This window comes from Clupea harengus, chromosome 16, assembly GCF_900700415.2.
Source record: "Clupea harengus chromosome 16, Ch_v2.0.2, whole genome shotgun sequence".
In the NCBI taxonomy this organism is placed as follows: Eukaryota; Metazoa; Chordata; class Actinopteri; order Clupeiformes; family Clupeidae; genus Clupea; species Clupea harengus.
The window spans coordinates 21155318-21180491 of record NC_045167.1 but is presented as its reverse complement, the minus strand read 5'-3'; the positions used below and the strand labels follow the sequence as shown (position 1 = coordinate 21180491).

The window sequence follows — 25174 nt, the reverse complement described above, 5'->3', positions numbered from 1 at the left end:
TTCAAGAGGAAGGAAAAGCTCAGATGCAAGCGATAACTCAAACCATGATGGCCGCCCAACTAGTAAGTAGGATAAGCTTGGAAACAGTGGAAAGGGAAGACGTGCATAGATGCCTAACATCTGTTTTCACTGGTGTAATTTGGGCACACTGATTTAGAATCTACACATATAGGCATTGGATTTAGCAAATAAAGAGCATTATAATTACATTGGCATCAGTATGGTGTGCCTGGAACCTCTTGGTGAAAGATTGGAACCCCTGATTATAAATGTAGAAAAAAAAATGTAAAAAAACTACTTTCAAGGGCAGATATTAATTCATTTATAGCAGGGGGAGAGTGTAGTTGAAGAGCAAGAGGAGAGTGTAGTTGAAGCGGTGAGCATAGAAGAGCGTCATGATTAACAGGGACTCACAGTTGATGCGTGTGCTATGATGATGATGATGATGATGATTAATTCAGCTAATGTCGGTTTGTCGATGAAAATAATATAACATATTTGTAACGCTATCATAAAGTGCCAAAGTGTTTTTGTGGTAGATGATATCATATACATATACACTTCACTAATCCACATGAAACTTAGTGCTGGTTGTAGCTCCACTTGTCTGATACGGAAAATAAGGTTTGTGTTCCTATGTGTCCCTTGGCGCTAGCGCCCCTTGATGATGGGTAGGGTCAAAGCACTTTTTGCTTAATAGCTCGTCAATTTTTGCCAAAAATGATGACATTTTTATGGCAAGCTGGCCTCTAGGATTTGCATAACCCTAGGTCAGTATAATTCATTGGTGGAGTGGCGCCACCCAGCGAAAAAGTTTCAAAGAAAATCTTCACTTATGAAAGTTGGCACTCTGCATCACTTCTACATTCTTTGGACACAATTTCGTCACATTCCGTCTGTAGGGGGCGCTGCAACCAACACATTTCCATCTCTCAAGAACTGCTTCAGCTCAAATATTGAAATATCATATGCTTATATTGGCTACATTTTCTCACATCTCCTAAAGTTCCATTAGGCTCGCTCAACAAAATGGCCTCCAACGGCCAATCAAAATTCAGCAGCCAGAACATGCCTTAGTGATTGGCCAATCTGAATGAAATTTTGTGGGCTTGTTCATAATGTCATATTTTCCCAGTTTCAATCAAATCAGCCATAAGATGACAAACTACAACATGTTTTCCTCTGTTTCTCTGGCATGGCCTATCTCTTAAAATTCCTTTTGTCTTTAAATCTTTGCATAACACAAAATTCACATGGTCCTCGTTAACCTGTTGAAGCGGTCAAATCTTTCAACCTTTTGCTGCTTTGGGCAGTTTGCTGATTCTACTTGGACCCCAATGACCGCTCTTTGCAGCTATAATTAAACTATATATAAACTTATGGCCCATCTTTAACTTATATATATAATTAAACGTATTTATTATGATAGTGGATACCTCTGGCCTGTTATAAATGTCGATACTTGTTGGCCTATATGAACATACATACTACATTTAGTATTGTTTTGAAACATATTCTTGCCTTCAACTATTAATCCTACATTTAATAGGCCTATATACATACATTTATTTCAAATCTTTGTAAATAAATGCCAAGTGCGGTTATACAATGAAGCTCATATTGTTGCTTATGTATACATGTACATTTCACAAATCGTCAAATAGCTATGTGTCTGTTATAAAGTCACACTCCAGAACCCTGTGTGCCTCTACAAGGCCCTTCTATTAAAATGTGACTGAACTAGTTGTAGGGAAGAACAAAATGTGATGTTGCTGATCGGCCATGGCTAGGTTATCACTCACCGGTCCCTGTTTTCAGGTGAGCCATGCTTTTAGACTAGCAGCTTTACGGGACTATGACAGAGCTTACTCAGGAACCATTCGTGTTTGGTGCTTATTTTAAAGATCTGATGATCTGGTACCAGCTGTTCAACAATAACTCCATGGCTATGCTTAGTGAAAAGCTAATGTGTCAATCTATTGTCTTTTTTTCTAGTGGGGATCATGATTTTCGGCAAGGAGCAGTCAGAGAAAAGCCATGTGGGTAATGTTATTCTGGGCAGATGTGCATTTGGAAGTCAAATACCTCCAAATCAGTGTGTAGCTGCAGAAGAATTGGTGGATGACAAACACCTGACTGTTGTCCTCACCCCAAATCTGATCAGTAGTCAGCTCACAATGGAAGACTTACAGCGGAGGGTGAAAGAATGTGTCTCCCTATGTGGTCCAGGTCCTCAGGCGTATATTTTGGTTGCACAACCTCAAGACCTCACAGAAGATGACCGTAAGAGAGTGGAGACGATCTTGACCTCTGTGCTTGATCAGGTTTTGGAACGTACCCTTGTAGTGAAGTTCTTACCTGAAGATGAAGATGGGGTTGGTAGCAATGTTGATGACCATGAGAGTGGTGCCTTGCGTCGTCTGATACAAGCCTGTGGAGGAGGGTGTTACAGATTGAACAGAACACATGAAAAGGACCATAGGCAAATGGATATTTTGAAAAAGATTGACAATATAATGCCTAAGGATGAAAAACAGTCCCTTTTCCCAGACATGTCTGAAAATGTTTGTAAGTAATCCCATTGCTTCTATCAGTTTTTTACCCATGAATATTGTTTTCCTGCTTGAAATGTTTGCAACTAGGATATAGTATTATTCCACAGTTTTGATTGACTTAATATTCCATTTCTATTCTATCTAACAGCAAGTTTGTCCAAGCCTGATGAAAAAAAAACAGAGGAAATCTTTGAACGGTAAGGCCACCAAGATTTGTGATTCAAATGATGGCATGTGTGTGTACTAGGGGCGGGCGATATGGCCAAAATCTTCTATCACGGTATTTGTAATTTTATATCACGGTTACGGTATATAGCACGGTTTATTATACGTAGGGTGACCAGATTTGAGTTTGTGAAAAAGAGGACTAAATGTGTCCACAGACATAGGCTATACAGTATGATCATGTATTTATTGACCTTGACCTCAATACCTGCATGTCAAATATTCAGGCAAGGGATGGAAATCACCAAGAGCAGATATGTCGCAGCTCAAAGGTATGTTACATGTTTTATCGAATTGGTGGTGTTTACAACTTCCCTCGCTTCATGGAGCACAACTTTTATTTAACAGAGGCAAATTTGTCTTTGAAGCAGTATTCAGTTTTTGTTTCATTCGATTGAAGTCAGCACCAGCAAACATAGCTTGTCTTTGTGAGTCCTATGTCGTTTGATGGGTTTTCCTGGAAAAGGCACCAGATGAAAATGTTAATATTTTGCTGAACACATGAAATACAAAACTGCAAGCTGCCCCTTTTGATTATTTGCACTCATCTTCTACAATAATAATAATAAGTAAGTCCGGAGGTCATTATCCAAAAATAAATCCCGACGGGGCGAACAGCACCCCGACGCGCATTATACGGTTACTTGCCAAAAACGATAGAAAACATTCCTCCAAAATACCTCTTTTTAATGATTTATTTGCCGTTTCGTGATTTCTGCTAAGAAAAAATAGTTCTTCAAGCAAATAGAACTTTTAAGTTTCAGGTGTTGCGTAGCAACCCATTACTTGCTGACTTCAAATTACAATGAGTCTGTTACGTTAAAGGACCGGACTACTTGCGGAATGATATGAAAGATGTGAATTAAAAGCACAAAACCCGTTGCCAATGACAGTGGTCAATATCTTTTCGAAATATCACGAAACGGCAACTAAATCATTAAAAAGAGGTATTTTGGAGGAATGTCTTTTATCGTTTTCGGCAAGTAACCGTATAATAAGCGGTCATTATCCAAAAATAAATCCCTTCAGTACGAAACAACACCCCTCCGCTGCGCGTCGGGGTGCTGTTCGCCCCGTCGGGATTTATTTTTGGATAATGACCTCCGGACAATACATTATCCCTTACATATTCACCTGAGAACGTTGGGATGGCCCATTCAAATCAACGGTACTTTTTGGAACATTCTGAAGAGCCGTATAATAATAATAATTAAGTAAGACAACATAGCATAGCATATAAGTGTCCTCACTCTTAAATTTCACTGTGAGTTTCACATGTCAGGTCTAGTATTGCACAGAATACCGATACTAGAAAGGTATCGTAATACCTTGCTGTTGAAAATGGTACTATACCCCATTTTAGAGGGAAAAAATCTAAATGATAGCAATTACCACTATGGTGCAGATATGGTGAATAGAGAAAGTACCAAATTATTTTTGCAAATTCTGCAGCATATTTATACAGATTACTACAGATTACACAATGAAAAATGAAATAAAATAGCTGAATGTGAAATCCATATTGGCAGGATTGATGAATATTTGTGTTAACTACTTTTTCTTTTCTTTCTGTGCCATCTCAGCATCTTTGCCACCGATTAATTTGATGCTGTTTGGGAGGAAAGGAATCCAAAGGACATCCATCGGCAACATCATACTATCACAGTCTGACCAAGAGCAGAATATCAGTTCAGACTTTGTGAGGAGGCGAGCTGCAGTATGTGGATACGCAGTCACTCTGGTTGAAGTGCCAAGTCTTGCCACAACGCCTCTGCCACTGAAAGAGGTACTAGAGAAGAGCCACCATTCCATCTCCCAGTGTGCACTTGGGATCAATGCTTTCCTGCTCGCCCTGCCTGAGGGTCACTTTACTGATGAAGACAAAGAGGAGTTACAGATTATTCAAACCATTTTTGGTCCCGATGTGAAAGACTACATTAGGATACTCAACACAAATGTATCATGTCCCAAAGACAAAGCTGTACAGGATAGTCTGCAAGAGACCAATCTAGAGCAGCAATTTCCTAAAGGTTGCTTTGTGCTTAGCCAGGAGGGTGGGCATGAGGAGATATCCGAAATGCTCCAGAAGATTAAGGGCAAATCAGAGATATGTTTGTGGAAGCTCAAATAGAGGAGAGAGGCAGACTCCAGACAGAGTTGCAAAAGAAAAACAAGGAAATTGAGGAGATGAAGAAGCAGCTCAACAGCTCACCAGGTAAGACATATTTTGCTTTCCTATTTTGCTTTGCCATGTAGTGGTCCATAGCTGCAACTACATCCAGAGACATCACTACATCCAGATACTTCACTACATCCAGAGACATGGCTACATCCAGAGACATCACCACACCCAAAAAAAGTGTATTAAGCATCATATACTGTATGTTACATATTGGAAGCATGTTAGATTTTTTCCTCTTAGTCCTTGAAAGCACTTGGATGTGTTGATCTATGAGATGTAATTTCCACATTTGTATATTTAAATACTACTACCTACTGAAGTCCTTCTAGATTCAGTGATTATCAAAAATGTTTTTATGTACACCACATGCGTGATGTAAAGACGTTTTAAAACCACAGATATTCAGCATAGTGTAACGTTATAAACCCTAGATATTCAGGATGTGACCCATATAGCACAGTTTCTAGGGGTATAATATATAGCTTTCTACCCAGAGACAACATGCCAGTGTTGTATAGTATGTGTCATAGCTGTCATAGAGCTAGCTCAAGGCCAGTCTGTTAATAACAGCTTTCTCTTTGATTACTTTCTGCACATTTTCATGAAGGTTATGAATGGACAATGGAAATGGTGTTATAATCTCTCATTTATTTCATTTTGTAGTCATTCAGAATCTATACAGCACCCCAGATTGTGTCAGGGTCGTGCTCATTGGGAAGACAGGAGTTGGGAAGAGTGAAACAGGAAACACCATCCTGGGGAAAGATGTTTTTAAATCTGCACCTTGGGGTAAATCAGTGACGACCTGTTGTCAGAAAGACACAGCACAAGTAAATGGCCGATCTTTTGCTGTTGTAGACACACCAGGGCTGTTTGATACAGGTGCCTCAAATGAAAATGTCAAGAAAGAAATTCTGAAGTGTTTCAGTTTGCTGGCCCCTGGACCCCATGTGTTCTTGCTGATTCTTTCGATTGGTACCAGGATGACACCAGAGGAAAAGGACACATTGAAACTCATCAAAGATACCTTTGGGACCAGGGCTGAAAAGTTTACCATTACCCTTTTCACAAAAGGGGATCATCTACATTCTCATTCAATTGAGCAGTACATCAAAGAAAGTGATTGTGCAATTGAACGACTAATCTCTGACTGTGATGGACGGTATCATGTGTTCAATAACGAAGATAAAAAGAATCGCAAACAGGTGACTGAGCTGATGGAAAAAATTGACAAGATGGTGGAGAAGAACGGTGGAGATTGTTACACCAATGAGATGTTCCAAATGGCAGAAGCTGCAATTAAAGAGAAGTTTGAGAACATGATGAGAGACAGGGAGTTGGAAATTGAGAGGGAGAAGGAACAGCTCCAGGCCAAATTTGATGAGGAAATAAGAACAGTGATGGACGAAAAGACAAGGGAAATACAGAGGGAAAGAGAAGAGAGAGATAAGCTGCTGAGAGAAAAAGAGGAGTACATCATCAAGGAGCTTCAAAGAAGAGATGAGAGAGTGAGGAGGGAAAGGGAAGAGAGAGAAGCAGAGGATACAATGAGGAGAGAGAAAGAGGAGACCCAGAGACTGTTATGGACTAGAACCTTCAAGGAAGTTGAGCGAAAGCATAAGGAACAGAAAGAAGCGTGGGAGATGGAACACAAAAAACAACTGAAAGAAGAGAAAGAGAGAGCAGCAAAAGAACTCAAGGAATGGCTTGAGAGGCAAAGACAAGAGAGATCTGAATTTGAGAGAAGACAAGAAGCAGAGAGAAGGAGAAGGGATGAAGAAGAGAGGTCTAGGAAGGAGAAAGAGGAACTGGAGAGACAGAGGTTAGAGGCTAGAGTGAAGGACACTGAAAAGCTGACTGAGGAGATTCGCAAGGAGAGAATGAAACAGTTGACGGAGTGGGAAGATAAACGATGGATTGAAAAACAAAATGAGCAAAAGGAGAGAGAGGAGTGGGAAAAGTTGCAAAAGAAAATGAAAGAAGACTTTGAAACTGAGAAGGAAAGAGCAAGAAAAGAAAGGGACTCTAAAGAAGAAGCGCGAAGAGAACAAGAAAGGAAAGAAAGAGAGAGAATGGAGAACGAACATGCAGAACAGATAGAAGAGATGAAGCGTGCTTTGGAAGAGCAAGAAAGGGAGTGGAGTAGAGAAAGAGAAGAAGAAACAGAAAGAAGGTGGAGAGATGATGCGGTGAGCCAGTGGAAGCTCAGAGGGCTTCAGGAAGAATTTGAAAGAGAAAAGGAAGAGGAAAACAGAAGGAGAAAGAAAGAGAATGAATACAGAGAAGAAGAGTACAAGAGAAAGTTAAAGGAAACTGAAGAACAGAATCAAAAGGAAACTGATATGTTGATTAAAAGATATGAGGATGAGGCCCGGAAGAGAGCAGAGGAACACAATGGAATCTTAGAAAGACAGAGTTTGCAATTTGCAACTTTAAATTATGAACATGCTATTAAAATGCATGAATGGGATGAAAAATACAATAAGAAGTGTGTTGTGTCTTAAATCTTTTAGGCTTCAGGACGCAACCATAGAATGATTAGTACAAATAGAGTGTAGAAAGAGCTTGAATGAAACTGGAGCCATTCAGCCGGATTTCCATACTTGTGCACACTGCATATTAAACATCAGCTTTCAGTTCTACTTCCTGTACTAATTATGTTCGTGTATATATTTCATAAAACACTTCTTGCACAAAATTACACACAGCAATCAGATTTTTTTTCACAATGGAAAACAAAGCAAAACTAAAAGCTGATTTAACTCAGTTAAACATTACACACAGCAATCAGCCATCAGACACTGAACACTTGTGTGCCTCTTTAAGGCACTGCCCTTCAAAGACAAAGGAGGACATTGGTTGTGATGTAAGGCTTCAGGTTGTTGGCCGATAACCTTTGGATCTTAAAACTCAAATGGTGTTCTAGTTTTAATTACTCTGCAGTAATTAGGTGTGGGTCAGTTGTTTAAAGAACATGTCTTTGAGAATATTCCAGGGTTGCGTTGTTCCACAAGGTTGACATTTCCTACACCTCTCCTGATACGTTCATCTCTACCCTCTGTCTCTGATTCTCTCCCTCTGCTTTTCCACACAAGGGTTAGACTAAGAGGAGTGTTGTATGTTATTGCAAGATGATTTCTTTGTCGTGTTTGATTTGAATGGTCTCAGTGTGAGTGGTGCAGTGGTCTCAGTCATAATTAGTTTTAATGAAGGTCTCAGAAACATGGGAATTCTGATCCCTGTAGGCTGCAGGTAACCCCCCACTGGAGGTAACGGCCCTCTCCATTTATAAATAACTTAAGAGTCCTCCATGTATGAATCCTTGTGTGATCCCTATCAGTGTAAACACAAAATTCCATGTGATCATCTTGCCCTGCATCTAGTATCATAAACTAAACTGGTGATTTAAGGGCAAGAAAGTAAAAAGCACATTAGTATTCCATAGCCAGGGACTCCCACACTCTATGTGTGTATCCATCATCTTCTGAGCAGCCAGGTATGTTCATACCCTCTGAATGTTTGCATGTTTCATATGTCTTCTCTTAGGTATGTGTAACTTTAGATTATTCATTTCAGATCAGTTTGAATGTGTAACTGAATGGAATCTTGGTGTTTTTTTTAAATATTTTTATGTTATATTTATATTTTGATATACCTGCCTGGTTTGAGAGCTTTGCCTTGTTTTTGAACTCTGCTCTTGAGTATGACCACTGCCTTGTTTTTTAACTCTGAGCTCTGCATGCTCCTCAGTACCTCTGGATTGTGTTTTTGGTTACTGTTAGAACTGTGACTGCCTGTGACTGACAATCTTTTTGCCTGGCCTTCTGTTTTAAGGACAGATTCATTAAACATCTTTTTTCACAACTTCAGTTTCATTGTGTCTGCTTTTGGGTCCTGAATTCACACCTCTGGCCTCAGGCTGTGACGACTGGAATAAGTGTATGATAACAGTTCCAGCTCAGACAGTTTGGGAATGCCACCAATCAGACGTCAGGGTGACCCAAAGTCTCAAAATGGCAACCAACAATGACTTGAAAACAAGGGTGTGTTCATCAACATAGTGAATGAAAATTGATATTGACGATGAAAATCCCTGCTAAAAATAAACGCTGTTGAACTTGGAGCTCAGTGTTATATGAATGTTGTTAATCATTATAGTCATAGTTTACTTCTTCTGTAGTGTTACTAAGTATGGCTGCACCTTTTTTTTTAGAACATCTCAAAGACACAGAGGTGTTTTGGCATAGTGCTTTCTCAGCCTGTGATATGTTGAGTGCAGCCCATTACTTCCCTGTGACCATTTTGTAGCTCACTTTCACAACCCAAACCCTCTCTTCCCCTTTTTCACGTCTTGTTAAGTATCTCTCATGGATAACGACGTCACATGAAACCAAGTACCGGCTGCTTTCCCCTCTGCCCCAATCCCCACTCCTCTCTTCATCTTCCTCTGCTCCAATCCCCACTCCTCTCTTCCTCTTCCTCTGCTCCAATCCCCACTCCTCTCTTCATCTTCCTCTGTCCCAATCCCCACTCCTCTCTTCATCTTCCTCTGTCCTGTTCTTGGGACTGTTGCCCCCTAAAGACACCACACATACCCACTCTGCTCCCACAGGCTGTTGTACAGGTATACAGGGTGGTGGTTGCCAAGACAGCAGTTGGACTGATGTCTGGGAGCAGGTTTTGGAGGAATCTCAACCCACTGCACTAAGGGACATGGAGAGTATGCACACACACACACACACACACACACACACACACACACACACACACACACACACACACACACACACACACACAGACACGGTTATCTGGTTGCTCTCTCAATAAATGTATCTCTTCATTTGCCTATCCACCTTTCTCTACTCTTAATTTTCTTCCAGAATGTTCTATTTATTCTACAACTTTCCACTCTTGAGTGTGTCAACTTCTCAATTGCTTGGTAAGCATAAATGAAAACTTATAAGCCCATTATGTTTGTAAGAATAGAAGTGCAGATGTTGATTAAGTGGAAGATTGGCAACAGAGTTTAACAATGCATTTTAAGAATGCACACCAATCCAAGAATTAACACCAGGAATTAATTTTAAGAAAGCACACCAAGCCGTCATATTGTAAGTGGCAAGGGATCTGGGGGCAGTGGTGGTCAACTCGTGTTTTAAACACCAAGGGGCTCACATTGTAAGTGCTGAAGGGTCTGAGGGCCCCCTAGTGGTAAGTTCACGCTATGATCACCCAGAGCCCTAGTGGTTAGTTCACGCCATAAGCACCCAGGGGTCTGAGGGCCCCTAGTGGTTAGTTCATGCTATGATCACCCAGGGCCCTAGTGGTCAGCTTGAGCTGTGAACACTGAGGGCCCTGCTGTCCAACTTCCTTTGAAAGTCTTGAGCCTTGCACCGCACACGGCCTGAGGCTTAGAGCCCCCCTGACAGTCTCCCTTTGGTGTCTAATGTTAGCATGTGTAACTGTAATCATTCTCATCTGTTTGTTATGTTGTAAATGCCTGTGTGTTAGCCCCTGTGTTAGTTAGCGTATCAGTGCAACATCAGTGTTGTTGCTATGTCAAAGTTAGACCTCCCTCTTGTTTCTCCTAGTCTATGGGTGTGTTGCCTACCTGATGTGCTTCACTATGAAAGCCTTGTTCTTCACAACCTACTTGGTGTTACAATAATTTGTCGTTGCAATACAGCTCAAAGAAGACAAAGTCGACTGCTTTGGCTTCTTCAAGTCTTTCGTTTCGAAGCATATTCAGCAGGATACAGTGAGGCAGGAATGGCAGGTAGGTGTATTCTCAACATAACAAAGACAATGATGGTGCACAAATGACTCTAACTACTAACACAGGAGCTCACATACACACACAGCATTACCACAGAGCACACAGACTGAATAATAACAGACATGCATGTTAAACTGGACACAAAAGATATACACAAAATTCTAACTTGGAACACAGAACAGTTACCCACACCACTCTAGCATATAGCATGATGGGAACCAACTCAGTCTCTTTAGTTACGTACAGGGAAGCTCCACTACTCCAAGGCATGTTACGATACTCTACAGCTACATGACAGGCGCTGCAGGCAATCTAGGGTTATTAGACCTAATGGAAGGAGTGACAACATAATTATGAATATCAAAGTGATTCAAAGGTATAAGGAAGAAACATCGTTCAAAGCATTCATAGCTCACTTGTTAATATGTGGCAAAACATTTACAGAATATTTACTTGGTTTAGAAATGATGCACAACTTCTTTGTAATATTAACATAGAATTTCTTAATCATTTACAAACATATATAAATGTTTTGTTGATAATTACTTCACTGTGAACTTATTCTTTGTAAATTGTAAATGCATTACCACCATTCGTTATTATAAAGTGCTACCCATGCAATTGTTTGAATTATTAAGTCTGAGAATTGTAAAAATGTATATACATTGTTGAAAATGGATGTGGTGAGGTTGAGCATCCCCTGATAAAACTGAAGAGCTGAGCCCTGGCCCAATGTAACCCCTGCTTTGGCTGTATTAGAACAGACTCAACTGCAGATTTGAAACTCTGCCTCTGAGAAATCAAACGGATAGCTACGTATTTCATTCAATATGGCCATATTCATTCATATTTCCAATTGTGATCATAAACTGCTGTAAATGTATGAAGACAACTGAGCACTGCACTGATTCTCAGTTCGCCAGGCTTGGACTTCATGGTGTGCCTGGAACATTCCATTTAAAATTGAATTGAACAATGCTATTGGTCGGCTTTAACCAAACCTTTCACTAATTAACTTTGGCCTGGCTCTGCCCACTTAAGCCTTTACCACTTGCTCTGGGGTATGTTGTTTTTTGTGCACCAGTGCGCAATGCCGTTTTCCCCAGCCGTTTTCGCCGTCAGAATAGGCCCCTAAGACATTCAGACATACTACTAAAAATGTTTCCCACACTAATATGAAATAGACTACCTCATGTTTTCATGGATGTGAAGGTCTAAGATGTTTAATAGGCGGCGCTTTGGCCGAAACTTCCCCAATTCAGTTAGCCTACTTAGATTTCACTTTTGTTTTATGCGCCTGCATTAGGTGAGTGTGTTCCAAAATAATTCCTAAATAATAACAAGTGACCTACTTAGAACATTGTTGCATTTTAAAGTTTATTTTCACTTTCCAAATTAAGGTTACCAAAGTGTGAAGTCGATGTAATTTCTGTCCGTGATATTTTTGGCGACGTTGTGCCATGTTATTAGCCTATTACACCGTGATTATCCACTTTGCATGGCCGTCTACCATCAACTTGAATTCTTGGATTTTACTTCAAAATTAGCCACATACATAGCCTACAGAATATAAATGCATATTATGATGGAAGCATTTTTCAAATAATAATAATTAGCTAAGATCCTCATAGGTGGGATACGTAAACCACAGAACGTTGATCTCGTTGATGGTTTGAATAACATACAAGTATAGCCTGATTTAATTCATTAAATCTAAATAGCCTCTATACATGTGAAAAAGATCAGAAAAGCTCAAGTTTTGGCATGTTGGAATATAAGTAATGTAGCGATATTATGCAACAGGCGTGTCTTTGATATTCTTTCACAAATAGCTGATCTGACTGTCTGAAAGCTCTAGTGCGCTCTGCGTAACAGCGGAGAACGCGCACTGGACAGAGCTTATTCAAACGTTCCTCCTCTGCTGACGCAAAGGGAGGAGGCGAGAAAACTGCTAATTCAATCACCTGATTGCGGAATTGGGTTACCACCACTTTAGGTGTGTAAGCAGCATTAGGTTGCATAACCACTCTGTCACCAGCGATCGAGAACTGAAGGCACGATGGGCTGACTGACAGGGCTTGTATGTCACCAACGCGCTTTGCCGACGTTAATGCCAGCAGCAGCGCAGTCTTTAAAGAGACAAACTTTATGTCTACTGTCTCCAGGGGCTCGAACGGAGGCCCTGTGAGAGCAGGTAACGCCACTAGCAGATCCCAAGAGGGTATGAGGTGTCTCTCTGGCACCCTGAGCCGCCTCACCCCCGCCATAAAGCGTGACGCTAGCGGGTGACTGCCAGGAGAGCTGCCATTAATGCCTGCGTGGCAGGCTGAAATGGCAGCCATGTACACTTTGAGAGTGGAAGCCGCCTTCCCCTCATCAAACAACTGCTGTAGGAATTATAGAATAACGCCCAGCGCGCAGTTAATGGGGTCGTGCTGACGCGCAGCACACCACCGCTCAAAACTGCGCCACTTCAGCGTATACAGAGCCCGTGTCGATACAGCTCGGGCGCTCTGTATTGTAGCCACCACCGCATCTGACAGGCCTGACGCTATGAGCCTGCACCTCTCAGGTGCCAGGCTCTGAGACGCCACCACTCCGGATGGGGATGCCACACTGTCCTGTGTGCCTGCGTTAGGAGGTCTCTCCGCAGAGGCAGCTCCCAAGATCTGCCGCCCACGGCTGATTGGGCCAGTGGGGGGCTATCAATATCAATTCCCTGCCCTCGTCCGCTATCCTGCACAGCACCTGCTGGAGGAGCGGGATCGGGGGAAAAGCATATAGGCGTAGAGCTGGCCACTGATGGCCCAGCACGTCTATGCCTAGTGGGGGATCGTCGCCCCCTAGCGAGAACCGGAGCGGGCAGCAGGTGTTCTGCCTGTTTGCGAACAGGTCCACCTGCGCCCTGAAAAAGCGCACCTAGATCTGGTCTATCACTTGTGGGTGAAGACACCAGTCTGCTGCTCGAGGATCGCCCCTCGATAACAGGTCCGCACCGTAGTTGAGGTGACCTGGTATATGAACTGCCCTCAGGGAAGGACGTGCCTCGCTGCCCACAGGAGCAGGCGAGCCCATCGTGCCCGACGTGGCAAGAAACCAGGGGGTTCTCCCGATCGCCAGGGCTTTCCTGCATCTGGAGGACACCACTACTCTGCGATGCCTGTCTGTGACTGCGTTGAGCCTCATAGACAGGTACCATATTTGGAATGGCCGCATACGCAGCATCCCCAACGGGAGCGCTATGACGGCTGACGCCATCATTCCTAACAGGCGTTGGCAGCACAGCGACGAGACTGACTGTCCCAGTCGGAACTGGCGCATGCATGTTTTGATGGCATTTATTCGTTCTTGAGACAGCCTGACCTCCATGGAGAAGGAGTCTAGAATCACGCCTAGAAAATGCGTAATCTGCCTCGGGCACGAAACGCTTTTTTCTCTGTTTATCACAAAGCCCAGTCGATACAGGTTTGTACCACTAGCTGGCCGCCCTGCACCGCTGCAGCCTCTGAATGAGAAGCAACTAACCAGTCGCCCAAACAATTGTATACGCGTAAGCCGCGTAGACGTAACGGAGTGATGGCTGCTTCTACGCACTCTGTGAATACCCTTGGCGCTAAAGATAGGCCGAATGGGAGTGCGTTGAATCGGTACGCTATTCCTCCGAACGCAAACCTCAGATATCTCCGATGTCTGTGGTGGATCGTGGTCTTTTAAGTCTATCGTGATAAACCAATCGTTTGGCCTTATAAACTGCACAAGCCTGCGTGGGGTCAACCTTCTGAACCGTCGCGGCATGAGTGCTTTGTTTAACACACGTAGATCTAATATTGGCCGATAATTCCCGTCCCTTTTGGGGATGAGGAAGTAACAGCTGTAGAAGCCTGCAGCTTCCTCCTCGGGAGGAACTCTGCTTATTGCCTCTTTTCTGAGCAGGGAGACTATCTCTTCCCGTAGGAAGTGAGACTGTTCTCGCTGCACCACAGATTGTATCACTCCGCTGAATGGCGGAGGGGGACGGGCGAATTGCAGCACGTAACCCACTGTGATAGTTTTTAGCACCCATGGTGACACTGCGCATGCGCGCCAACTCGCCACACAACCAGCCCGGTTGTGCTTTGAGTTGAATTTGTCGGGGACTAACCCGCTCATGGTCAATGAGTCTAAGCCTAGATCTACACCCACTCCGCCTAGGGAGGAGGACGAGATCTGGGGTTGCCCCCTCATGTTTTTGAAAAAATTTGGGGGGGTGCGATTGCACTTTGTGCATCGCGGGGGGAGTCGCACAAGCATGCCTGGGCACTGCGCCATCTGGGACAGGAGTTAGGACATATGATTGTGGTGCTTGTGAAAACCTGCTTACCGTGCTGGACATGATTTCCACATGTGAGCGATGGGCTGATTTCTGTGGAGGCGGTGTGGGCTCCACCGCTCCCCGCTGTGTGACGAGTGGCTGACTGTCACGATCAGGAAGCCTGAGGTCTCCCTCTGCCTCGCCCGCGGCGAGCGGAGTGCTGCCGCGGAGCCTGGGCTGCGCCCTGGGAAGCTGCAGGCTGCAGGCTGCGCTGGAGGGCGGAAGGGGTGTCTCTGCAAGCCTCGCCCGGTGGACACCTTTGCTGGAGGCGCTGGCGAGCGGAACCCGCTTCGCTTCTGGCCCGGTGCGGGTGTGGTGTGTCCTGAGGAGGACGTCTCACCCGTGCCACTAGAGCGAGGCATCCAAGCCTGGAATGCCTCTCTGCTCTTCTGCTGTTCTTCGAACTTGGCAGCCATTGTGACCACTGCTTCCCCGAAGGCGCCCTGGACAGAGACCGGGGCGTCGAGGAGTGGTGCTTTTTCTCTGTCTGACAGCTTAGCCAGTGATAGCCACAGAGACCTCTGAGTAGCCACAGCGGCACCCATCACCCTCCCCAGTGCCTGTGATGTGCACCGAGTTAGTCTGAGCGACAGATCCGTCGCGCGACGGAGTTCTGCCACAGACGGGTGATCCTCCCCCAGCGACAAGGCAAGCTCAGTCAGGAGCTTTGCCTGGTAGCGCTGTAGCAATGCAGCCGCATTGGTCGTGCAGGCAGCCTGCCCTGCAGCCAAGTAGGACTTCTCTGCCAGCTGAGCCTGGTATCTGCCCACCCGCGTGGGCAGGAGAGGCTTCTGGCCGAGACGCATCGTGGGGGATGCGGACGAGAGGTAGCCCGCTACTGCATCCTCCACCTGAGGAAAGGAGAGGTAGCCCCTCTCCTTAGCCATGTGGAGCTGCATGTAGGGCGCGAACCCCGGCACCGGGGCTCGGCCCGAGTAGGGTATCGCCCATGTCGCCTGCAGTTCCTCGTGCACCTCCTCGAAAAAGGGGATGCAGCTGGGAACTGGCGCGGTGGGGCCAGCATAAAACTCCCCGTCCAGCATCGAGAACCGCACGCTGGGAGGGGGAGGGAGAGGGAGCCCGAGGCAGCTGGCTGCTCTCAGCGCAACCTTGTGGAGTTGCTGGCCCAGGAGCCGAGACGAGGTAGGAGGTGTCTCCACCCGCATCCTAAAGTCTTGGCTCGTCTGCATTGCTTCAGCGATTGAGCTGTGCTCATCGGAGAAGTCCAGCAGACTATCATCATCCAGGCTGATGTCCAGCCCTCTGCGTGGTCCCTGCCGAGGCAGGTCACGGACCGACGGTGGCGGTCGCCCTTGGGACGGACGTGACCGCAGTCAGGGTAGTGTCTGGCCATCTTTTTTCAATCTGAAAGTAGAGAAGAATGTTAAAACACAAGCACACTATCTGCAACGAACACGTTGTTAGCAAGCTAGCAGGCTAGTCAGAAACTTATGCAGCCAGGATAGCAGCCACTACTTTCAAAATGAAGTTGAGCCAACAAACTTTGTAGCGCCCTGAGCTAGTGAGGGTTAAGGAACCCAGATAACTCACCAACCCGTAGAGAGCGAAAAGCACACAAAACTCTTTTGACTGTGGTAGAGCGTTTGAGATATGCTCGGAGATGTTCACTCGGTCTTGCGAAGTTTCAAAAGAGGCAGATCTGAGGGCGCGTAATAAGATAAGGACTCCTGAGGGGCGGGCTCAGGAGCGCCTGCTGACAGATCTCGCGGCCTTTCAGGCGTGAATAGATAAATGCTTCGTTTTGTACCCATGACTGACGTCATGTACCATACTGTTATGTCGCAGTGAACTGCGACAAGGAACTACAATTACACAAGAAGGAGAACACTACAAACTCGCAATTAAAACATTAAAACGGAAATTGGGGACATAAAGATTCAACACCAGGAACACTGGGAGACACCACATGACACAAAACATTACGAAATCAGTAGGCTGCAATGAACCAACGTTGTATGGTACGATTACTAAAACCTCTCTGTTGAACTCAAAATGTGGCCTGCTGTTATCATCCTAGTTTTATTCTTTTGTTGAATTTAATGATGGTTTTATATTTTATGATGGATTACCATTTCTGTCATGGTGTCTAGCCACCTCCAGCCTTTATTTTAATTTGTGAGTCTTGACTGCTTCTTGGTCCAACTGTAGCCTACTTGTCACAGGATAACATTATGACCTTTATCCCGCATTTAGATTATAATAAAAATAATACAACTCTTAATGTAAGACCGTTTGATAGAGCTATGTTCATAGCCTATGTAACACTTGTTAGCAGTAGGCGAAGAAATAGGGAGAAACATTTTTTGTTTCCTTTAACGGCCTATAAAAAAATGTAACGGTATAAGTGAGGTCAACTCTGAGTATCAGTGACATGACATGTAGACATGAAGACATGACATGACATGTGACATGAAAGACGGGCATGTTCTATTTTTCATTTCCCTAAAAAAAAGAAGAACCGGTCTGTTTACTATTGCGATCTTTCCTTTTTCTTGCTTTGTTATGATATAAGTACAAAGTAGTGGTTTATCGGACACTCGGGACACGGTCTTGGACAATTTCTCCTCCTTTCATGTCAGTAGGCTACTTGAAGGCATGAGATCGTAGAACAGTTCATCAGCGTGTTTTGTGTAGCTCTCATTGTCTTGATCTGTCTCTGGCTCTGTCTCTCTCTTACACACACAGACTCATGCATAGACACACATTGGTGCTTTGTTTTCCAATACAAACCATGAATGGGAGCTTTGGAAATGCACACCTGTAAAGTAGTGTATTTGAATGGTTTCAGGTAGTGTTGTTTCTGTTGGGTCATTGCCTGTCATTATTTCACCAGTTATTGCTGTCAACTTACCTATACACTAACATAACATGCCACTTTGGTACCAGATGCTTAAACAGCTGCTTCTTTATTTATTGATTGGATGTGAATGAATTACTTAAATATGGTGCATTAGAGTGAAAGTGTTTTTCTTACAGTTGCCACCTCCAAGACAAAGAGGAATCACTATCCAATATATGTGATCACCCAAACAGTAAGTCAGTAAATTTTTCTTCTATTTGCAATTCATTTGTAATGCTTTTTAACTTGGTGGTGGTCTGTGCACTCACAAAAGACCCTCAGATTGCAAGAACTGAAATATGATTTATTTTCCTGAAAATCTTCTTTCTTCACTGCAAAAAATGATTTTCAAGAAAGTTAAATTGTCTTAATTTTAGGAAATTAATCTTGTTTTTATGTGCAGATAGAAAAAAATTCTTGACAGTACAAGAAAATCAACCTTGTTTTTAGAAAATATGTCTTTCTTCACCTTATTGAGATACTGCAGCTTATTCTGAGCTGAATGTATCCAGAAATGAGCTCTAACAATGTGCAACATCAGAGCAACCCATTTTATCTTCTTATTTCAAGAACTCATCCATAAGCATACTCTTATTTCAAGAACACAGCAACATGCAATGTCAACAAACATCTTTATTGACATTTCCTCATTTATCTTCTACAATACATTACAATGATTTGTGTCGTTCCATCACATCTCCAAGATAATATTTCACAGGCACATATGTGGTGGATTTGTATGTAAGAATATAGTAAGGCGTGAAATCCACTCGACTGTCTGCTTGTATCAGTTCATTTGCTTGTGCCAAAGTTGGGGTGTCAATCTTATATGCCATGTAATCCCTTTCATAACACACAGTATTTTGTTGTTGGAATTCAAAGCAATATAATGATGAGTTAATGACATATATTTTTCTCACAAGCCCAAATTCAGGTAAATTGTTGGCACTTACAGTAGTCACAATTAATGTTTTATCACAAATATATTTGTTGCCATTTAGAATAATCCATTTAACCGATACAGCATGTTGTATATCGTCTCTTCCAAGGAAAACCCTTGCCTTTTCTTTTAAGTATGGCAGGTTTTTTACTTCAGATACTGGTCCCAAATTACACATGTTAGAAAATATGGGGTGTTCATTACTATTTGCATTCTGACAAGATTCATACAATTGATTATGTTTCACCAATGACTTACAGACATTTTTTAAGTTGTCTTTTGTGGCCCACTGTTTAAAAAAACAGTGTTTAGATTCAAAACGCATGCACATGTGACGGATCATAGGAAGTTTAATCTGGGATGGGACATGAATGAGGTAATGCTGTTTGGGGGTTATGTTATTTTCTGGAAATAGGTTCTTTACATGATTTAAATGCTCTTCAATCATAATTTTCAACCTGTCAATAGTTTGCAGGCAAATAACAGGAGCAAATAAGATTTGAACAATCTCAATGAGCTCTATAATAACACTGTGGTAATCACTACCCTTAATCGTATCTATTAGGAATGGTAGAATTTTTAGAAGAACAATCATTTGCCCTGATGACTGTTTCAATTTATTATCACTGGAAGCCAATGTGTTATAGGATATTGGGCTTGGTTTATCCCGGACATCTAGAGGAGAGTAGGGGAATCCAACAATGGCAGAATTGAGCAAATCCAAATCTAATTGCCCTTTTTAACTTGTTTCTGAGATATTCAGTGCTGGCTTTTTCAATGTCATCACACTGCCGAATATGTCTCTCCATTGACCTTTGCTCAAAGTAATCCTCATCAAAAAACATTTGCATTTCTTCAAACACACATTCACATTGCCTACATTTACTATATGCAAACCCAACACCCTCTTTAAATCCACACATCTCATGTTGAGCTAAAGTATCTCCACATATTGAAACTAATGCTCCAAAGACCTTTTGTTCTTGATTCCCAATTTGCATTTTCACACCATCATACAACAGAACCAAGTCCTTCTGTAACCTATCCAACACAGCGTCAATTCCACAATCGGACAGCTCACTGTGTTTTGCAACAGCAAGGAGGCGGATTGCAGCTAGTCTGGATCGGAATTTGGGATTTATATTTCCCAGGGTATAGTAAAACATCAGCAATTTATTCTTTGAAGCATAAGACCCAAGTGGTTTGGAAATTTCAATTCCATCGTAATACAAGATTATCTGCAAGGCAGAGGGACGCAGTGAAAATAAGGGGTGTGACCTCATTAGTTCTCCATCTCCAATATCATACAAATATCCATCACTATTATAATTTGGGGGTTCATTTATCATTGCAAGAATTTTTGGATGTGACAAGAACTGTTCCAAACTTCTGATCAGAGAAATATAATGAAAACCTTTGGCAACTGTTGTAAGAACTCTTTTTGCTCTTCTTGTCTGCAAGGATGCTGCATAGCCAACAAATACTTCCTCTGGCTCTACATAATCAAAACAATTTCTGATCATACGATCCTGAAGGTAAGTTGTAGAAACTGCAGCAAGTGGATCCTCAAACTGGTCAAACACTTCCATAACTTTCATTTCAAGGTCCCCGTCTTGATGTTGCTGCAGTGTTGTTTGAAGCTGACTCCTGAAGCTGGTCAGTAACAGTGCTTGGTACTGCTGCATTGATGCCACCATATCATTCACACCATTCTGAAATGCAGATGGGGAGATCATAAAAACACTCATCCAGGAAAATGAAATAGAAGCATGCACGCCAATGTCAAGAACTGCTCAAATGCTTCTTTAATATGCCATCTTGCTGACCTGTATAGGCATGTGTAAAAGGCCTAGTGCTACTCTATATCAGACTTTGTTTTTACCATGGCCTACAGCGAAGGGTTAGCTTCAGAGACATTGACAAAGACATGTCAGCCTTTTCCATGGAAACAAACCTGTGAAAGATGGTGTTTTTCCCTTGCAGTCATCACTATCGCAGCAGCCTGTCTGGTCAAAGCAGCATGGGGTAACTCATTCTGTGGACGCCAATTAATGAAAACGTCACTACTTCAATTTCACAAACCTGCACACAGTACTGACTGAACTAATTTGTTATTACAAAAATTGGACACTTACCTCATAATTGCAAGACGTGGAAGAATCATCGTAAGCGGGCAGGCCAAGAGAATCGTCATATGGAACGAGGGTAATGCTAGTTGAGTTGATCGTTGCAGTACTTCCTTGTGGCGGTCTCGAAATTGTTTGATTGCTGAAGCCAGAGAACACGCTTCTAGTGGTGTCAAAAACGCCAAAATGCTCCGGTGTAGTTGCATTCTCAGCCAAGGGTTGCAATGCATTAGTCTCGCCGACTGAAGTTGCACGGTCTCCGTTGTTCATGGTGACGGTTGGGCCAGATGCTCCAAATGTTCTTCCCTCGTTTCCATCGATTGACGTGCGACCTATTGTCTCAGGACGTCGTCTCCCTGCCTGGCATGCTCGGCTGATAGCAGTGCTGCCACTTGCTAACAGGTGTTTCTCATGACAACGTTTAACGTGGTACCAAAATGAATTGTATACACGGTATTCTTTGGCACAGCCATCAATTCCGCAAAGTACACGAAAATCTGGACTGCGACTATGGGTAACATGTATATGACTCAATAAAGATTTTAGGGTTAAAGCCACAAACACATAGCACACAACACACCGCCACATTTTCTTTCCTTGAAGTGAGAGATAGTTGTCTGTTTCAGTGAGCATGCGTGTGTGTGTGTGTGTGTGTGTGTGTGATGGATGAGCCCAAGCAAATGTTATATCAAAAAGCATGGGTCATAATCAAATAAATTATGTATTTGTTATCATGTTTGAAATTAGAGAGTTTATTCGGTATCATTGGCCAATTTGAAATGTATGCAAGTAATGAAGCCAAGACAAGTGCATTTCAACTTAATTTCGATTATTCATCCCCATTCCGGGAAGTCGACTTGGTACATTCCACTTTGTTCACTACCTCGCCTGGCTCGCGCCACTTTCAACAACGGCTGTATTTCAATTTTGGGAAATCACAAGCAAAGCTCTCCTGCTGGAAGAAATTCATCTGATCTAATCAATCATCATTCATCTTTCAAATTCAATTTTCGTCATGGAGGATCTCGATGATGTGGCTATTAACACACTGAGAGGTAATTATTTTTTAATGTTTTAAACGTGACGACGAAACTTGTAATCATTGATATAGAATCCAGGCTAGATTAGCAAAATTGGCTAGTCGAGCAAACTAATGGTAGTTTGCTAGCGCTAGTCAGTTTGCTAGCCCAGTTAGCTGTGCTGAACCATTAAGGTTAACTTACTTTGTGTGTGTGTGTGTTTTGTACATTACAGCAGCTAATATCAGCGAAGACCAGCTGCATTCTATTTCTAGAGATGACATTAGGGACCTCTTCCCTGGCCCAGAACACTTTTTCCGTCGAAAAGCTATATGGCTCAAAATACACGTGGAAGATAGGGTAAGTATACAAAGCAACCGCTAGAGGGCATTATTTCACAAACATGCAGGACCAATTATTTTGTAGCAGTGGGTGATGTTTAAGAATAGATTACGTGTTTGGCCCTTTACTTAATTAAATAACAATTTAAGATTTTTTTATTTTATATACTGACTTCAGCATTAATCTGTTAAAGCGTAACTCTTGCCAAAATGCAATCTTTGGTCTTTTTGTGAATGTAGGGGGAAGAGGGTCCCACTGCAATGGCAGGGCCATCAACGGCTCAATGTGATGCAACTTCTCCTGGCAAGTTTCTGAAATTCTCCAGTATAGAATATGTCATCTTTACTGACAGTGAGCTGGAGCAGGCGAGACGTTTATATTTTGAAAAACAAAGACTTGGGAAAGAGCTAGAGGTCACTTTATCCAAAGAGCTTTTCTGCCGCCTGATTCGTAACACAATGGCCAATATGATCGCCATAGCCAGAGCATCTGAGGAGTTCCGCTATCCATCAAAACACGAAGTCATCTCCATGGCTAAGCGCTTAGTTGAGTACTACCCGATGATTAAGGACAAGTCATCTGACAATGTGTGGGTATGTAAAAAAGAAAAACGTCATTATATGCTTCAAATTTTGCTGACATTTTTAAATGCATCTCCGTGCATCGCTAAATGCATTTTAAAATCTACTCTACAGGAGAATGTGTCAAGGAAGCTCATGAAGAGGCTCTCTAACGTGAAAAGTCCTGTGAAATCCAAGGGTCCACCTGTTAAAGTACAACGTCGAAATGAAGATGCTGATGACAGTAGTGATTGGGACTCCAGTGCATCAACTGTCATCTTGGAAAGATCACCAGCCAGTACAAGCACCCCAAAACGACTGAGGGACAACAATGATGAACCATCCACAGGTATGTTACACTGACCATACATTTTCTAACTACTTAAACAAAACTAGTTTTAGGTTAATAGTAACCATTAATTACAATGAAATGCACCATACGTGGATGTTGTTACTTCAACGTGCGTAATCGTTAACTCACAATTAACACACAAAATGATTTACTTGAATTGCCTGTATGTTTATTGTGCTACTGCAGCTTAACCAATAGTTGTTTTATTGTCTCGCTTATGCCTGCATATTAGAAAAGTGAATGCTTTCATCTCCGTTCTGCTGTCATACAATTTGGCTCTCTATCGCCTACAATACAGGTTCAGGAGACTTATTGGACAGTGAAAAAAGCCAGGCAAGACACTATCGTACCCTCCAGGATATGTACAAGTCTAAGAAGCCGAACAAAGCTGCGGTTTCTCATCTTCTTGATTTGGAATTCCAGTCCCGTAGACAATTCATTGTCTCTGACACTCTCAAAGAACAAGACAGACCGGGGAAGATTTTAGATGCGTACCCCTGCTTCCGAGAACTTGACCACGTAAGTCTTGACCTTATCTATTTTACCAAATCATTCAGTTGCCTTTTTTTTTTTTTACACAATCAGGTAATTTGTTTACTGTGTTATGTCAAATGTGTTTAGGCTGACATACAGAATACACTATGCTTAGCCAGTGTTGGAGCCTCCCACAGACAAGACGTTTTCAATGAAAATCAACAATGAGCACAATATTTGTTAAAGAATTACATATTGCACAATGCAGTGAAAGAGAAATAAGTGATGTAATTTGTAATGTTTCATATAACATTGAGCAAGAAATATAACAGACATTGACTTAAGCATGTCTTGATGTGTTTTGCAGATCATGGACGAGCTACGGAGGATAATAAACCCTGACAATCCAGACTACATTGCCAACATTAAGGACAGATGGGAAACTTTTTATGGGAAAGTGCAGTTTTATGGCGTAATGAGAAAAGTCATGAAGCCTCCAAAGACCTTGGATGGAGGTGAGTTGTGGAAGTCAATAATGGATGGATAATGTGAAATATGAATTTCAGTGTTTGTTACTAATTTACTTTGTGTGGTTCTTTTTAATCCAGTGGAACATGCTACTGCAGTGTTCTCTGCTCTTCCACAACTTTTTCAATCACCTGCCATGGCGCCCAAAAAGACACGCACCCCAAGCGAAGTCTTTTTTCACATTTTAACGGTGAGACAGAGAGTGTTGGTACTTGAAGAATCATTTGAAAAATATGTTATGTTTCGTAAATGGTTAGTTTACTCTTGCTTCTATTATTAACCCAAGGATTTTCTTTCCACTTTGTCTTTTCTAGTCCTGTGAAAGCCCAGACTCTTTTCTCCTAACTCGATCCCACCCAATCGTCCTGTTGGGGCAAGAAAACTGCCTCCTCTCAATTGGGCCCACCACACTGTGCTCCTTTCCAAAGATAAAATTCCACGAGGCCATCCTCTACCTGATGGGCTGCTATTACGTGTTTCATTTAACATATCCGAAATGCATTGCCACACTGCTATCTGTCATTCAGACAGAAGTTCTCGGGGATGGGCTGCATGAGAGGGACATCACCCCATCCTACAAGAGAGCAATCGCCGACTGGAAGGCATTCATAGACTGAGGGCGGGGATTCGTTGAACACACACACACAGACAAACAACCACACACACACACACACACACACACACACCTAGAGTTTCCTATGCTACTTCATCATTTACATCATCATCATTATTTTGATGTTTAGATGGGATGTGTGATGCAAGTCTGAGTTTGTTTTTTTGGTTTGTGGGGGGGGGGGGGGGGTGTAACTCTAGTCAACTTGAAGAAGAAAATTGTCTTCAAAGTGTTCGGAAGTAAAATACAGAAAATGTTGTTTATCTTTTCT

General features: G+C 42.6%; 2 protein-coding genes across 2 annotated transcripts; both read left to right on the top strand.

Annotated features, from left to right (window-relative positions):
• Nucleotides 1-4889: 4889 nt before the first annotated feature.
• LOC105894380 (immune-associated nucleotide-binding protein 9-like) lies at nt 4890-7500 on the top strand. The gene is made up of 3 exons (XM_042710027.1): nt 4890-4995; nt 5626-7264; nt 7476-7500. The coding sequence occupies exons 1-3, from the start codon at nt 4890-4892 to the stop codon at nt 7498-7500; spliced, it is 1770 nt and encodes a 589-aa protein (XP_042565961.1).
• A 14485-nt stretch (nt 7501-21985) lies between these two features.
• On the top strand, nt 21986-24926 carry LOC116224038. The gene is made up of 7 exons (XM_031582587.2): nt 21986-22394; nt 22616-22969; nt 23072-23285; nt 23587-23807; nt 24130-24277; nt 24371-24480; nt 24605-24926. The coding sequence occupies exons 2-7, from the start codon at nt 22637-22639 to the stop codon at nt 24905-24907; spliced, it is 1329 nt and encodes a 442-aa protein (XP_031438447.2). The 5' UTR covers nt 21986-22394; nt 22616-22636; the 3' UTR covers nt 24908-24926.
• Nucleotides 24927-25174: the final 248 nt, after the last annotated feature.